Source organism: Rissa tridactyla, chromosome 6 (assembly GCF_028500815.1).
Source record: "Rissa tridactyla isolate bRisTri1 chromosome 6, bRisTri1.patW.cur.20221130, whole genome shotgun sequence".
NCBI classification, from domain to species: Eukaryota; Metazoa; Chordata; class Aves; order Charadriiformes; family Laridae; genus Rissa; species Rissa tridactyla.
The window spans coordinates 55,472,284-55,486,777 of record NC_071471.1 but is presented as its reverse complement, the minus strand read 5'-3'; the positions used below and the strand labels follow the sequence as shown (position 1 = coordinate 55,486,777).

At 43.1% G+C, this 14,494-nt stretch overlaps 1 protein-coding gene across 9 annotated transcripts in view; it reads left to right on the top strand.

Annotated features, from left to right (window-relative positions):
* The first annotated feature begins 2,997 nt into the window (after window positions 1-2,997).
* The window catches only part of EXOC6 (exocyst complex component 6), a 99,169-nt gene continuing 87,672 nt past the window's right edge, over window positions 2,998-14,494 (top strand). For 4 of the 9 annotated variants that reach the window (XM_054204560.1, XM_054204557.1, XM_054204562.1 and 1 more), the window contains exon 1: window positions 2,999-3,228. In XM_054204560.1, coding sequence (XP_054060535.1) covers window positions 3,107-3,228 — 122 coding nt within the window. In that variant the 5' untranslated portion in view covers window positions 2,999-3,106. Of the gene's footprint in view, window positions 3,229-5,353; window positions 5,502-14,494 lie in introns of those variants that run through there. The other 5 variants (XM_054204561.1, XM_054204564.1, XM_054204559.1 and 2 more) reach the window with 2 other exon arrangements.

Here is a 14,494-nt window from a genome sequence, read left to right as displayed (position 1 = left end):
ATCTTGCATTGGTAATTTAAAAGAAAAAGTAATCTACACTGGAATTACATACCCAGTAGGGGTGACTCTACTACAGTATATACTACTCTTTTTGTAATTGTCATGTGGGTAAAACGTATTTTTAAAGCACTAGCACAGGCAGGCTAGATTTAAACCAGCAGTTCTTGGCCCTCTGGTTTCCCATTGGGCTTGGGGAAGAGTAGGAACTAGGGGAGGAAAGGGAGAAAGGATGTGGTGAAAGCAGTTTTGCTCTAGATAAGCCTGTGTCCTGCTTCACAATCTTGTTGATATTTGTCTCAATTTCGCCTCTTGTTCTACAAAGAGTTGTGAACCATTTTTACACCTTCAGCAAGAAATAGGTGCTCTGGCATATTTTTTCAAAGGCAAATCTCAAGATGATTGGAAAGATGGCAGCGGCTGACTTCTAGCAGATTAAAACTTTCTCGGGCTTCTTGACCTGGTTAAATTTCAACTAGTACAAGTATGATGTCTCAGAAATTATAATTCCTACTCTCCCTTTCAGCATGGGGAGTACCATAAATTAAAAAAAAAAATAAAATACTTAGCACTTTCTTTTCTGATAGTCTATTTAGCTGCAGCCTCTGAACATGTTATATATAGTTGTGAAGTAAAGACACCCTGTTCTGCCAGAAATTGATGAATGTATCAGCTTGTGTCATGTTACAGTATACCGAATTTGTCCCTTTGACTTTTTGCAAAAAAAATGTATTTCCTTGGACAAGGCGGCTCCCTAAAGCCTTTTGAGAGTGGCCCTGAACTCATCTGGAAAAAGGAAAAGCTCACATACAACTGAAAGATGTAGACTTTGGGCATGTCTAATCAACGCCAGGATTATGGAAGGGGGGGGGGAGGAGGAGCAGAAGACAGAAATGGAGAGGGGGAGTGTGGGTTGGGCAGACAGTAGGATAAGTAGGATCACCTGCAGCAGAAAGGGCTTCTGGCAGGCATTCATGGGTTCCTGCTGACGAATCTGGGGCTCAGCTACAGATCTACACCACTGCACGTGAGATCCTTCTCCACATGTCATGGTCTCACACAGGTTCTGCGTGGGTGCAAGCCACCCCAGGGAGCCAAGCCGCTGGGCCTGGTGTAATTTGGTCTAATCCTGTACATACACCCGAAGGCAGAGAGAACCAAGGTACCTCAGCACCCACTTCCACAACCAGACAGACGTAACACCTGCCTATTTCTTGGTCATTCACCTTTGTATTTGTTTGCTTCTTTTTACATGGTTTTGCTTTATTATTAAACTTATTTATTTCCAGGCAGCTGTGACACCTACAACAACACTTGCACAACAGAGTACTGTTTCTTTTGGTTGGTTCATTCCTAAAGCAAGCTTCTGTGTGAGTTTTTGGGAAAGAAGAAATTGTACCCAAAGTCTCGGTAAGTATCGGACTCCCTTAAAGTCACATAAAAACATTTGCAAAAACATCATGGTGCCATCGCTGCATCCTATTTGTTTTTTTTTTTTGCAAGCCACAGTGTGTGTTGGCTGGGTGTAAGTGCCCAAGGCGTCTCCCACTTGCCTGTGCTCTGCCACAGTGGCAGAAGATGCACTTTCTTCTATCACATGAATAAATTTAAACTGCAGCTTATTCAGTGTAATAGTTTTTGCAGTTTACTTTCACAGTGTCACCCCATAACTGATAAATTAATACTTAATCTGGCTTCTATTAAGATCGGAACGAGCAGTTACGATATCCTTTCATCTGCATTTGTGTGACATCCAGTGGCTGGATGGGTCAATCACAGGCTCCCACTTCTCGCAAAAGGTGTATAAATGGCTCACAACTCTGTTTAGAACACGAAAGCAGGAAATGTATTGGATATTACTGCTAACCGAGCAATTGCTTAATTTTGGTTAAAAAATAAACAGCTGATTAAAGCAGCTTGTTCAAGGGAAGCCGTTGCAGATATGTATGTGTGCAATTCATTATAGCCTTTAGAGCTCTTTCTCACTTCTGACAACTCATCCCCTCAGTGCTCTTGCTGGGCACTGAGAAGTGAATAAACAGTATATTGCCCCAGTCAGAAATGAGTAATTTCTATTTTCCTGCGTTTAGCTGTTGACTGCACCACGTGTCAAGACCCTCATCAATTTTGTCAGGAGCAATACTGAGACAGGAGTTACATTTTGATTAAAACCTTCGAAATATCAGAAATAACCAAATATACTAAGACTGACTATGTCATGTAACATCGAATTAGGCTTCTGAAAAGTTGTTTAAATGGAAAGATCTAGAACTCCAGTCTTGTGTTTGAAAATTGCCTGAAATGAAAGTAATTGGTGACAGTTGTGCAAAGTATTTTCTTTGCCATCATCATAATGACAATGACCTGACAGTAGCACCGCTCTCAACATCTGTGGGAGTTTATCCATGCCCTTTCCTTCCAGGATTCCATGCAGGTAATAAATTCGTAACCGTTTTGTTTATTGCACATTCACATAAAAATCATGGTTATCCCAGAACATTTTTTGTATTCTGCTATTATAAATAGCATCTACTAATGCTGAAAAGGAAAAAGATGAGAACGTAAAAGTTTCTCTGCTTTTCCAGTCTGCAAAGTCCATAAATCTGACTAATAAATCCAGCTAATTTCTTGTGCATGCAGACTTTTTATACAGCAAAAGGAAAAATACAGTATTTTTTAAAAATATATTTTTAATCTCATAAAACTTAACAGACAAATTGAGCATTGATGTCTAGTGTCTGAAATGACTTTAAAATTGTGTTTTCAAGCTGACTAGATTTCAAGATCAATATTTATTACTGGTGAACTATTAAAAGGATGTAGAAATATTATTTTTGCCAGTAAATTTCCTGTTGAGATAAATAAATCAGACACACAGAGAAAAAAGACTGTGCAGGCCTTGGTACTGTATACAAGGCAAATGTTACCAGCAGAGACAGGAAAACAGCAGCTGTGCACCATTCTTGGACACAAAGTCCTCAGGAGTCACGAGGTTAGCGCAGGATCTGTTTTTTCATGCCTGGTTTTGCTGACTATGGAGTCACTTAGTCAACGACAATAATCAGAATAAAAGTCCTCTCCTGAAGTTAGACTAGTTTTATGCTTATCTATGGCAAGGAAAAGCAAGTCAAAGCTGTCAGAACTGTATCTAGAAGAAAACAAAGATCAGATATACGAAAATGCCCTTGCTGAGATCCAGTCCTTTGAGCTGCCTCTTGGAACCACCTTAAGGTATGCATCATTTAGATAATATTATCTTTTTCATGATGGATTTGTTCCATTCTATAGCTGGTCTTTCAATCAGACCAATATATTAGAAACTTTGTTTTCCTGACCCTGAAACCTCAAGGAAAGTTGAATTTAATTTCAGTGCGATTGGCCCTAAGTGAAAAAATACAAACCAAGGTCACCTACTGAGCTCTTTCTTTTCACCAAGACAAAGGTGTCTGTTACTGAAAATTGGCTGCAGATTCTCTATGAAGAAATTACTCTTAAAATGAAAACAAGGGGAAAATTGCTCTTTTGTGTGGCAATGTTTTTAGTTTGATGTTAGTAGCTACATTTTTAAAGTATTAATTGCTGCTTATTCTTAGATTTTTAATAAATGCAACCTTTTTTTATCACTAAAGACACAACTACTTAAAGTTTCACTGTTTATATTCCTAAATATCTGAAGATTTTAATATTTTTTTCACTTGCAGCTTATGGAAACCCTTTAATGGTAAAAGTGCAACTGAAAAAAAAAATATTCCTCTGCGTATTCTTCCCTATAAAAAACTAATACGTACAGGATTATGATGTTATGTTTTTAAGTACATTGTAGAAGAGTTTTAAAAATAGCCTGCCTGGCACTGTAGGTGTCAGATTGCAGTGACCATCAGTCTAAAGAAAGAAAATTTAGTTTACCCTGAAACATGTATGTGTCAATCTATTACTTCAGTAATTTGGTGATGGAAAGAAAAAGGAATGTGGGAAGATTGTTACTGCATATTAGTGACTTCTTGAAGGAAATACTACTGCAGAGGTAGCCTGTAGGATTTTTCCTATTTTCTTTCTGTAGCATGCACTTTGTAGGTACTTGTCTACATGTGGAATAATCCTTGTTGATTTAGTAGGTGTCATCAATAAATTCATCTGAATCAACACTGAATATGATAAAACCACAAGCATAGACACGATGTGCACAGTCTTTGCTGCTATTTATTAACTAGCATCCAGGTGTAGTTGCACCCGGGCAGGAGAGATGATGAGTTTGATTACAGTAACTGGAAGGGTGCCAAACACAATTGTAGCTGGCTGGTGTCTAGGCTTTGATGCATTCACAGTTGTAAACCACTGTCAGTTCCTCACTGGAGAAGTAGCCACACATCGCCCTGAAGTTTTACACTTCAGGCTTATTTCTTTACATCGGCTTCCTACTTGTGTGCAGAAAGCAGGTGTATCCTGTCTCCTGAGCATGCAAAACCCAAGGACTAGCTCATCTTTGGCCACAAACCACAAAGTGTATAATTTAAATAGAAAATGGGCTATTCCTCCTTCATTGAAAAACGCAGCTTTGCTGTACACATGCTCGAGGGCATGAGGAAACAATATACCAGTTTCTAGTGAAACGCAGCAAGTCGATGCATAAAAAGGTGCACTTATTTGGATGTTCTATTTTTTACCCCGACCCCAAATTTCTAGCACCTAAAGAAAGGAAGGAAACAAGCCGGTGACCGAACTTGAATGCAAAATTCTCTTCAGAGTTTCCGTGCCAGGGCCGGCGGCTCCTCGCTCCGCCGCCTCCTTCCTGCTGGGGCTAGCATGGCCCGCCGGTACCTGATGGGGAGCAGCTAAAAGCAGATAAAAATAAATAAATTTAAACCCTCCCCCGCCCCGTCCCCCGTCCCGCCCCACCCCCCCCCCCCCAAAAAAAAACAACGAAAAAACACCTCAAGAAACAAACCAGAACCACCCCGAAGGAAAAGGCCGGGTTTGACCCTATACGCCTTCAAAGGGCGACGGGCCGCGGGAAGGGCAGCTGGTCCGCCCGTAGCGCAGCCGGGAGAGGGATCGTGTTTTGGGCGTCCCTGTTCTGTCACTGGGCGCTGAGGTGGCAGAGAGGGTGGCGGCAGACAGGGCCAGCTGCCCCCGGTCTCCACCGGGCAACAGCGCCTGGAGCGGCCGCCCCCGGCGCAGCCCGTCCCCTGACAAGGGCCGCGGGGCACCGGCGGGTTGGGGCGACCCGGGCGGGCGCGGCCCGGTGCGACCTGCGCCTTCTCGCCCGCCCCTTCCCCCCCGGGCCGCCGGCCGCCCCCCGCGCCGGGAAGCCCTCCCCGCCGGCTGCCGCTGCCCCCCACCCGGCTCCGCGGCCGCCTCCGCCCTCGGTCCCTCCCCGGCGCCTCCCGCAGCGGCGCGGCCGCCGGGTCCCTCCCATCCAAGATGGCGGAGAGTCTCCCCGAGCATGATCGGATCCTGCAGGAGATCGAGAGCACCGACACGGCCTGCGTGGGACCCACCCTGAGGTGAGGGGTGGTGGGGGCCGCGGCGCCGACGGCGGGCGAGGGTCCCCCGCCCTGGCCGACCGGCCCTACCACCCAGGGAGCCGCGACCCGGCACGGCCCGGCCCGGCGCGGCCGCGCTTTCTGACAGCTCCTCCCCAGAGACACCGCGGGGCCGCCCGCAGCGCCGCCGGCCGGAGAGGCCGCGCTGGGCCCGGAGAGGGACGCGCAGCCCCTGGGAGCGCCCCGCGGAGGCCTCACTGCCCCCTCCCGCCTCGGGCCCTGCCGGGGCGCCGCGCCCCGGCCGCCCGCGGGGTGGCGGGGGGAGAGGGGCCGGTGCGGTGCGGACGCGGAGCGGCGCCGGCCCGGCCGCCGGCGGCTGTCACCCCCGGGCCGGCGGCGCTGACAGAGAAGGGGGCCGAGCGGAGGCTGCGGCCGTGCCCCCGCCTCCGGGCTGGCCTCCCTCTGTCATTGTCTGCCGGGGAAGAGGGGCGATGCCCGGCTTCCGCCGGGGCTGGGCCCGCCGGGGGCGGCCGCCCTGACCCCCTGCTGGCCCCTCCGTCACCCGGGCAGGGAGTGCTCCTGTCCCGGCCTTGGACATGGGGCATCTCCCGGGAGTGTGCCGGTACCCCCGGGTCTGGGCTGCGAACGGGACCGATGCCGTGTTGTGGGTGTGTTTGCATCAGTGACTGCAGGGCTCCTCCACAAGCAGCCTTTCCTAATGCAGTCTGAAATCTCCTGCCTGGTTAGGTTCCTTCTGGAAACGTGACAGTGTTCAGAGCATTTATGAAATGCTGTGACTTCAGTGGCTTGTTTGTTTGGGGTTTTTTTTGCATGTTGAAGAAAAGGTTTTGCTTAATCTTTCTTGTTAGAAATGTGTTGGTGCCCTTCATTTTGAGCTGGGGAAAGAAGGGCAGGGCCTGGAGGGAGTGGATCCAGGTATGGAGAAAAAGGGGGTCTTCATCCTGGAGCTGTGCTTCTCTGATGAGAGATGTCTGAAAGAAGCAAAAAAGCACGGACATTAGCCAAACTGGGGAGAGAGAACTGTGAATTTGCACGCTGTCTCTTTGGGAAGATGCAGAGAGCCTGTGTGCAGGGAACTGGAAAAGGCGGTTTGCGTGGCAGTGTGCTGCAGGGCACTGCTGGATTCCAGTGGAGAGGGAAGAGCGTGGGAAGGGCCAGCACCAGGTACTGGGGTGGGGAACCCGATGCTGAGAACAGATGGAAGAGAGATGTATGTTGCGCATGCAGTGGGTCATTTTGCGCTTTGCCGTGAATGATTTTGTAGTTGGCTGCCAATGCCTACCTGTGGTGGGTCCTCCAGCGCTGAGGGCTGTGTCAGAGGTGGCAGCCTGGGGCATTTGTGTGAGGCTGGGGCTAATCAGTCCTCAAAGAGCCCAGATGGGGAGTGCGGTGGGGTGGCCCAGACATCACCCAGGGGCTGCTTGTGGGGTCAGCCTGGTCTTGGAGGCCAGCTTGGAGCAAACTGTGCTCTGATCTCCCCTTAGTGTTCCTTAAACACAGACAGTATTGGGAACACAGTGGGGAGATGTCAAAGCTGAGCATCACAAGGAGCTTCATTGGTGACAGTTTGTGAGCTCAGGTTGAGAGAAAGTAGCTGAGATGCTTTCAGACTTGAGTTGTCCCTGGAGGCAGTTTAGCCATGTTTCAGCTAACAAGCCTAGGCAGGTTGGAGCTGATGTTTGCAAAAAGCACATCAAAACAAAAAACTTAGCCACAAAATATTAACTATAATTGTAGTTTCGCTACTATCTCCACTATAGAGCTTATATCAGAGGAACCTGTGTAAAGGACATACAGAGAATCAGGCTGTACAGTGGAAGAAGGCATGTTTGGGAACCACAAATGTGGATGGGGGAGGAATGTAAAAGGGGAAAGGGACAATATGAATCTCTTATCCATAATGAACATTTAAAATGTGTCAACGTTTTTATATATATGAACATTTAGTTTCTTAAATTATTTGCGTGTTCCTGTCCTTTCTTTTTCTATTTGTATCTCATCTGTCTTACCTATCTTGTTATCATACTGACTTTTCAGAGGGGGAATTTTTTGTTGCTGACTTTCAGAATTTTTAGAAAAAAAGTGCACATTGGTCTGATTTAACCTCTAGTGTTCATTTACAAATCAAAAAAAACGAGGCTAAAGAATGGTTACACCTGGCTGACTCTTTTGAAAGGAGTCACAGAAATATGCCGCTACTTTATAAGAACAGCAGTGTTTAAAATCAAAACGGTAGCTATCTATTCAGCTGTACCTGTTAAAATTTGTGAATTGCTGTGTGAAACTAAAAGTAAAAAATCCGACATCTAATTTCAAGATCTATTTCAATAAACAAAAGTGTGAATGTAAAACGGAGCATTATTTTCTGCACAAAATCTAGGTTTTACTTACTGAACAGCAGAAATCAAAGAAATGAGTAATTCTACATGCAGTTGCATAGGGCTACAACATAAAGTGATCCATCGATTTCCAGTTGAGGAAGCCATTGATGCCAGTTGTCTCATATAATGACTGAAATTACATTAATTTTGTGATGTGAAATGGAATAGTTTTGTAATCTAAGGTCTGTAATGCTGGGAGATATTTATAGCATCATGACATGAAATAAAGTACCAACATACCTACTTAAATAGCAGAACAAAAGAAAGGGCTTGAGGTGAGCGGTTCGGATAAGTAGCATGAGGTAATACTAAATGCTCAAGATTGTAGGATATGCAAGATCTAACTTATCCTTAATTGTTCATATCGAGATCTTAGTATCTTCCTAATGCATCCAGGCTTCACAAAGGAGGTATTATTTTTTTGTGGGCTGTACGTAGATTCCATGGAAACACGTTTCTGCTCTTGTTCAGTGTTGTGTTTGCTAGTTTGGGATTGCTGTCTCTGCCAGGGTGCTGTTCCCTACCCTGCTAGAGGAGTGGCAGATCTTGTGCTTACGATATAAAAAATAATACATACATTGATATAGAATGCTTTTGTGTGTAATTTACAGATAAGGAACAACGTACAGACTGACCCCACAGGTGATTTTCCAGTGCTAGAAATCTCTGGAGATCCACCCATTTATAGGCGTGTGAAACGCAGGTCCTTTATGGGAGGAATCAAGGTACAGCTAGAAAAATTAGGTTTATTTACTATTTAGGAGAGTAAGTTAGCTCCTAAGGATTGCTCTGCATCTCAAGAAATATAAAATGAAGATACTGTATTTGATTAAATTAATTTGTAAAGTATTTGATAAAATTAATTTTCTTTTAAAATTTTAAGTGTATGAATTTATTGATTTAAAATTGCTGGTATTTAACTTGCGTGTCTAGTGACACACACCGAATCATTATAAATGAGACTTAAATCAACTGTATAACATGCCTTTCATTAAACGGGCAAACTGTGTATATAGCAGGCCAGGATTAATTTTTTTTTCAGCAGACTGAAACTTTTATCAACATCTTTCTAGCCTTAGTGGCTAACTAAATGAGATTAATGACAACACCTGTTAAAAGGCTCGTCACTCTCACCTTCTTATATGATGTGTTAATATCTTATAATTCAGGTCATATACATGCTGTTGGTCTTTGCAGAACCAGCGAGAGTTGTCAGCGCATTTCTAATCTTTATAAAGGAACAGGAAAAAGAGAAAAAGAAAGGCAATTCCCATATCCCTCTCAAAAAAAAAAAAATTAAAAAGTTAATAACAAAAAACTTTCAGGCCCTCACTGGACTCCATATAAACACGTATTAATGAAATTTCAGGAGTAAATTTTTGAGAGTGTCTCCACACTTCTTGAATACTTTATTGGACATGCCAGGGTAATTAATAAGATAAATTCTATTCGGAAGAAAATAATTGGCCTTATCTGCTGGTTAATTAGTTTTATGTTGGTCGAAATAGGTCAAAGTGGAGCTCAACAGTGTAGAATATGTTGTTATGCCAGCGTCCTGATACTTAAGAGTCTCTTTGAGCTTGTGGTAATGTGTAATATTTCAAAACCCTTTTTAAAAAATAAATTGATTAACTCTTAAGCTCTAACTTGGCAATGCATTGCATACACATATGGTAAACTTTTTCTGAACACTTCATCTCATGAGCTTCGCATCACCGAGTCTGCGGTGTTCTGTGATCCCCACGCGCAGCCTGTCAGAGGGGTACCTCCAAGCCCACAATCAGTTGACTAAACAACTAATACAAAATAAAGTAAAATTTAAAAATTATGGGCGAATCAATGATGGCCATTTTGTAGCTAAGGTAAAGTTGATAAGGAGATGCTGTGTCTGTTGATGTGTCTGTAAGTGGAATGTACTCTGACTTTGACCCGCAGTTGCAGCCTAGGAGCACTTTCTCCTCCAAAGTCAGTGTAAAAATGCTTTTAAGTGACTTCTATGTTCCTCTGCTCCTGAAAACTGTCATCACCAAGCTGTTGCCTGGTAGATGTTAGAGCATCTTCTAGGTTGCTGTATGTTGTGCTGGACATGAAACCTCTTTACAGAGTTATTAGAGGGCTTCTTATGAAGACATCTCACTGGCATGTTGTCTGTGGCTATGGGAATCGCACTGATGAGAGCCGTTAGGTTGATGCGTTTCTGTCTGATGCCGCAATATGCTGCGGTGACCTTCCACTGACCTAGGACTGCATTGCACTGGTAAAAGCAGCACTGAGCCACACAGCTGCAAAGCAAAAATCACTTCTGTGTGGTGCTGCTTTTTTCTCATTTAGGTTGAACAGAGTTTGGAGGTAGGATGTAGATTTGCTGTAAGGCTCATAAATGAGTATGGGTGAAGTGTTAGAAGCTATTGATAACTGTTCATCCTGAACTTCTGTCCTTGTGTTGCAGAAAAGCAGAAGGTAAAATGCACACTTTAGTGAGGCATCATAAGAGGAATAAATTGAGGAAGCTAAGGGAGCAATAGTTGTCCAAGCAAGTCTGTTTTGTCCTCTGCTGATCAAGGTTTCTAAGAAAATTCAGAGATGGAACTACGGACCGAGAGTCAAATTCGGCTTCTTCTACTGAGTTGTGATACATTTTGCAGCTGCAGATGCTTTGCCCAGACTGGGGGCCATAATTTGTTATTTTGCGATATTCTTGTATGCATTGAGGGGCCTGTCCAAAGCCTTTGGAGTACCCTTTGGAGTACGACAGGATGCTCTGAAGCCTCATGTAACTTATTTTCCTGGAAGTACACACTATTATTACTAGCAGGCCTGATTTGGTTATATGATTCTGTATCTTTAAGCAGAATAGTTAGTAAGCGATAGCATAGGTAGTATGAATGACTTCTATAGATGTGGGAAGACAGTACAGCATGAACACAGTCGCAGGCTGGGAAACATTTTTTGTGAGCACTTGCCTATGGGCTGTTGGAATTTGTGATGTGGTTATCCAGTGACAAAATGTGGATGCCCTCATTTTTGCCCTGTGGTCTTTCTTGTCAGGTATGATTGTCTAAAAGCATTTTTCTGTGTTTTCATTATTTTGGTTTTGGAATATGAGCCAGCAATTCACATTTTTATCTATAGCTTATTCTTGTTTTAAATATAGAGCAAATGTCTTACAGGACTCTGAGATCATCAACCAATGCTTTGAATCAGAATTTAAATGGCTTGATCATGTCTTTAAATTTCAAATAGTATGATAATGTTTTACAATATTGTAAGCTATTTTTATGCTTTGAAAATCAGTAGTCTGTATCTTCATTATTGATCTGTCTTCAAGCCCTGCTCAGTTTTCTAGTTAATCACAGAATTTTTCAGAGTTGGAAGGGACCTCTAGAGATCATCTAGTCCAACTCCCCTGCTAGAGCAGGATTGCCTAGAGCACATCACTCAGGACTGCATCCAGGCGGATCTTGAAAGTCTCCAGAGAAGGGGACTCCACAGCCTCCCTGGGCAGCCTGTTCCAGTGCTCTGTCACCCTCACTGTAAAGTTTTTTCTCATATTTGTTCGGAACTTTGTACGTTCCAGCTTGTGCCCGTTACCCCTCATCCTGTTACTGGGAACCACTGAAAAGAGTCTGTCTCCGTCCTCCTTAAACCTACGCTTTAGATACTTGTAAACATTAATAAGGTCTCCCCTCAGCCTTCTCTTCTCCAGGCTAAAGAGTCCCAGCCCTCTCAGCCTTTCCTCATAAGGGAGATGCTCCAATCCCTCAATCATCTTTGTTGTCCTACGCTGGGCATGTGTTTCATTCCTGGTTCCCTTTCAAACTGAAGTTACAAAGTAGCCCAAAGGAACTAGAAATTCCTTGTGTGTTAGCTATGGTCTTTTTTCGATCAGGTCACAGAATGTACTTTGATACATATTTATATATCAGTTTATCTTTGTTATAATAGCTAACTCCTATTTTGCAACTGGGTTGCTATAGAGTAAGGAGAACAGCCTGTTCGCTGAGAACAGCATATCCTGAAAAACCAGTGGCTGGATTGTGGAGTCGGTTGCAGGTTTTGTTACTTAGTGCGGGATTTGGTGGTATTCTGAGTGTTTAAATTGAAAGGCAACAATTGGATAAAGCACATGTCTTTGTGAGCAGGTCTATCTCCATGTATATTCCTATGAAGGAGCAATATTTTTTTATTGCTAGTCCATTACATAGAGTCAAAACAGCATAAGAAGAGTGTGTGCTGTAGACTGATTAATCTGGCATTTATATATTCAGCAGCAGAACCACAGTTCTGATTTTTCTGCAGGCTAGACTGATATTTCAGGCAGGTTTGCCATTGGTGGCAAAAAAATATATTAGAAGAAGGTGAGGATTTGCTTCCATTGCTGCAAGTTTCAACGTAGTACTAGTCTACTTTTTATAAAGCCTGAAACTGTTTGTGGGTAGTCATATCTGCACTGCATTTTTCTGTTCTGCAAAAAACCTTTACGTTCAATGCTGATTAAGTTTGTCATGAAATACGTGTCTGCAAATCAGGTTATCTTGATCTTTTTAAGTGTTCATGCATCAGCTTCTGACTCAGTTCTTGCAGTGTTTTCCAAATGGACAACTGCCAAGTGAAGCTTTAACCTAACTAATAACCTATGTGAAGAATACTTCTGAAATAGCTCTCTCCAATTTCACAAGGATTACCAAAGAGCTTGAAATTGTTCCCGTGTTTAGGAAACATGTTTCAAAATACATTAAAGCTTTTAAAATAGAGGGATCATCTGCCGAGAGATCCAGAATAGTGTACTTGATAGGTGGTTCATGCAGTTTGTATCATTGTGTCTCATCTAAAATTAGCCTTTTCATCATGTGAACGGCTTATTTGCTGTTACATCGGTTAAATTCAGGAAATTGTTATGCTTGTCATTTCTTCATCAACTTATTCCTTAAGCTGATTTTATTTAGTGTCTATTGACCCAGATTTTGGACCTTCCATATGCATAGGAAATGCGTAATTTTACATCCTTCACAAATGCCAGTCACATGGGTACTTTCTTGCGGATTTTTTTGGGAAGCCAACAGCATACACTGTATTCTAGCTTTCTGTGTGCATTGCTGAACCATTGCTCTGAGACTTTGCAGTTTCCTCCATACAGATATCTAGCTGGGGACCCTGAGCATAATTCAGTTAAATATAAGCTTGGTTTTGACCTGTAAGTGCTAGAGCATTTGCACATACAAGGCTGAAATTACAGCAACTGCAGTTAAGCGAGTTTTGTCATGTTGCATTTTATGGATTATACTACTAAAATGAGCTCATACAAATCTATGAGGGTTGATATTTCTTAAATAATGCTTCCAAGATAATGCCAGGAATGGATTCGCAAATAGGAAACTATTTCTATGGGTTGTAGTAAACTACTAAGTACTAACTCGTTCAAAAACATCAACCTAGCTTTGCAACAGCATCAAGTAATCACATTAGATTTTATCGTACTGAAGGGCTTGCTATGGCTGGTTATAAAATCTAGCTGTCGCCAGTCTTTCTGGCTATTATCTGGCGATAGTTGAAATGCCCAAACCTAATCCCTGTCACCACAGACCTTGGTGTAACAATGCTGTATGTTCAATTTGATGTTCAGCTTAAAATATGCTCAACAGCGCATCTCTTCCTCATCTTGTCTGTGTCTACTAAGGAATTATTCGTATGCCTGACAAACTGTGTCCTATGCAGGAAGGAGTTAACAATCTCTCCTGGAGCCTGGCTGAAGCCCTTTCTGTACCTCAACCTTTGCCAGTAATACCAAACTAGCCGGGAACTTAATCACTGACGGAGGTATTGTAAGGAAAGAAGCAGGTTTTAGAGCGCATCATCCTTGATGGAAAGACTTGGGGTTTGACAGAAAGGACCTAAAAGGTGTCGTTGAACAGTTCTGCACTAGGGACCTGCAGAGAGGGCTGGGACTCTTTTGTTTTGTTTTTGTTATACCATGAGAAAGGTGTTCAGCTCTAATACTGTGAGTGGGATTTTCACTGTGTCTTGGAGAAAGTAATTTGCTTGCAAAACTGTAATGAGTGTAACTTGCAGTTCTCCCATGAATCAGAGTAATACAAAATTAATAATGCATATACTGTAGTATGTGTACAGGGGGATACTTTTGAGACATTTCACTTCATTGTGACATTGAGATATCAACTTCAAAAAAAGTGTTTAAACTTTCAAGTATCACATACTTCCATTTTAATATACTCTACTCTGCTTTCTATTACAAGCATTTAGATGTTTCCGTTGGTAGCAGCTCTCAGTGGGACTTTCACAGTTTGCACACTTCCTTATACATAGAGTGACTTAGAAGGATCTCTGCCCCATTGATTTCAGCAAGGCAATGTTTTCTTCCAAGTTAATTTCAATGTAAAAGTAACATAGTTGATATTGTTTTGTACTGTATGTTTGTTCTGTTTTGTTTCATAAGCTTAGCAAACTGTAATCAGGTAGCCAATGCATACTACCTCCTCTTGAAATGTGGAGTTTCTGTGGCGTGCTGGAGTGCCACCTTTTCCTAAGGCATGAACAGATTTTCTACTGCTTAGTTTGTTTATCGAGCAGGTAGAGGACTGGAGTAAGGTAGCA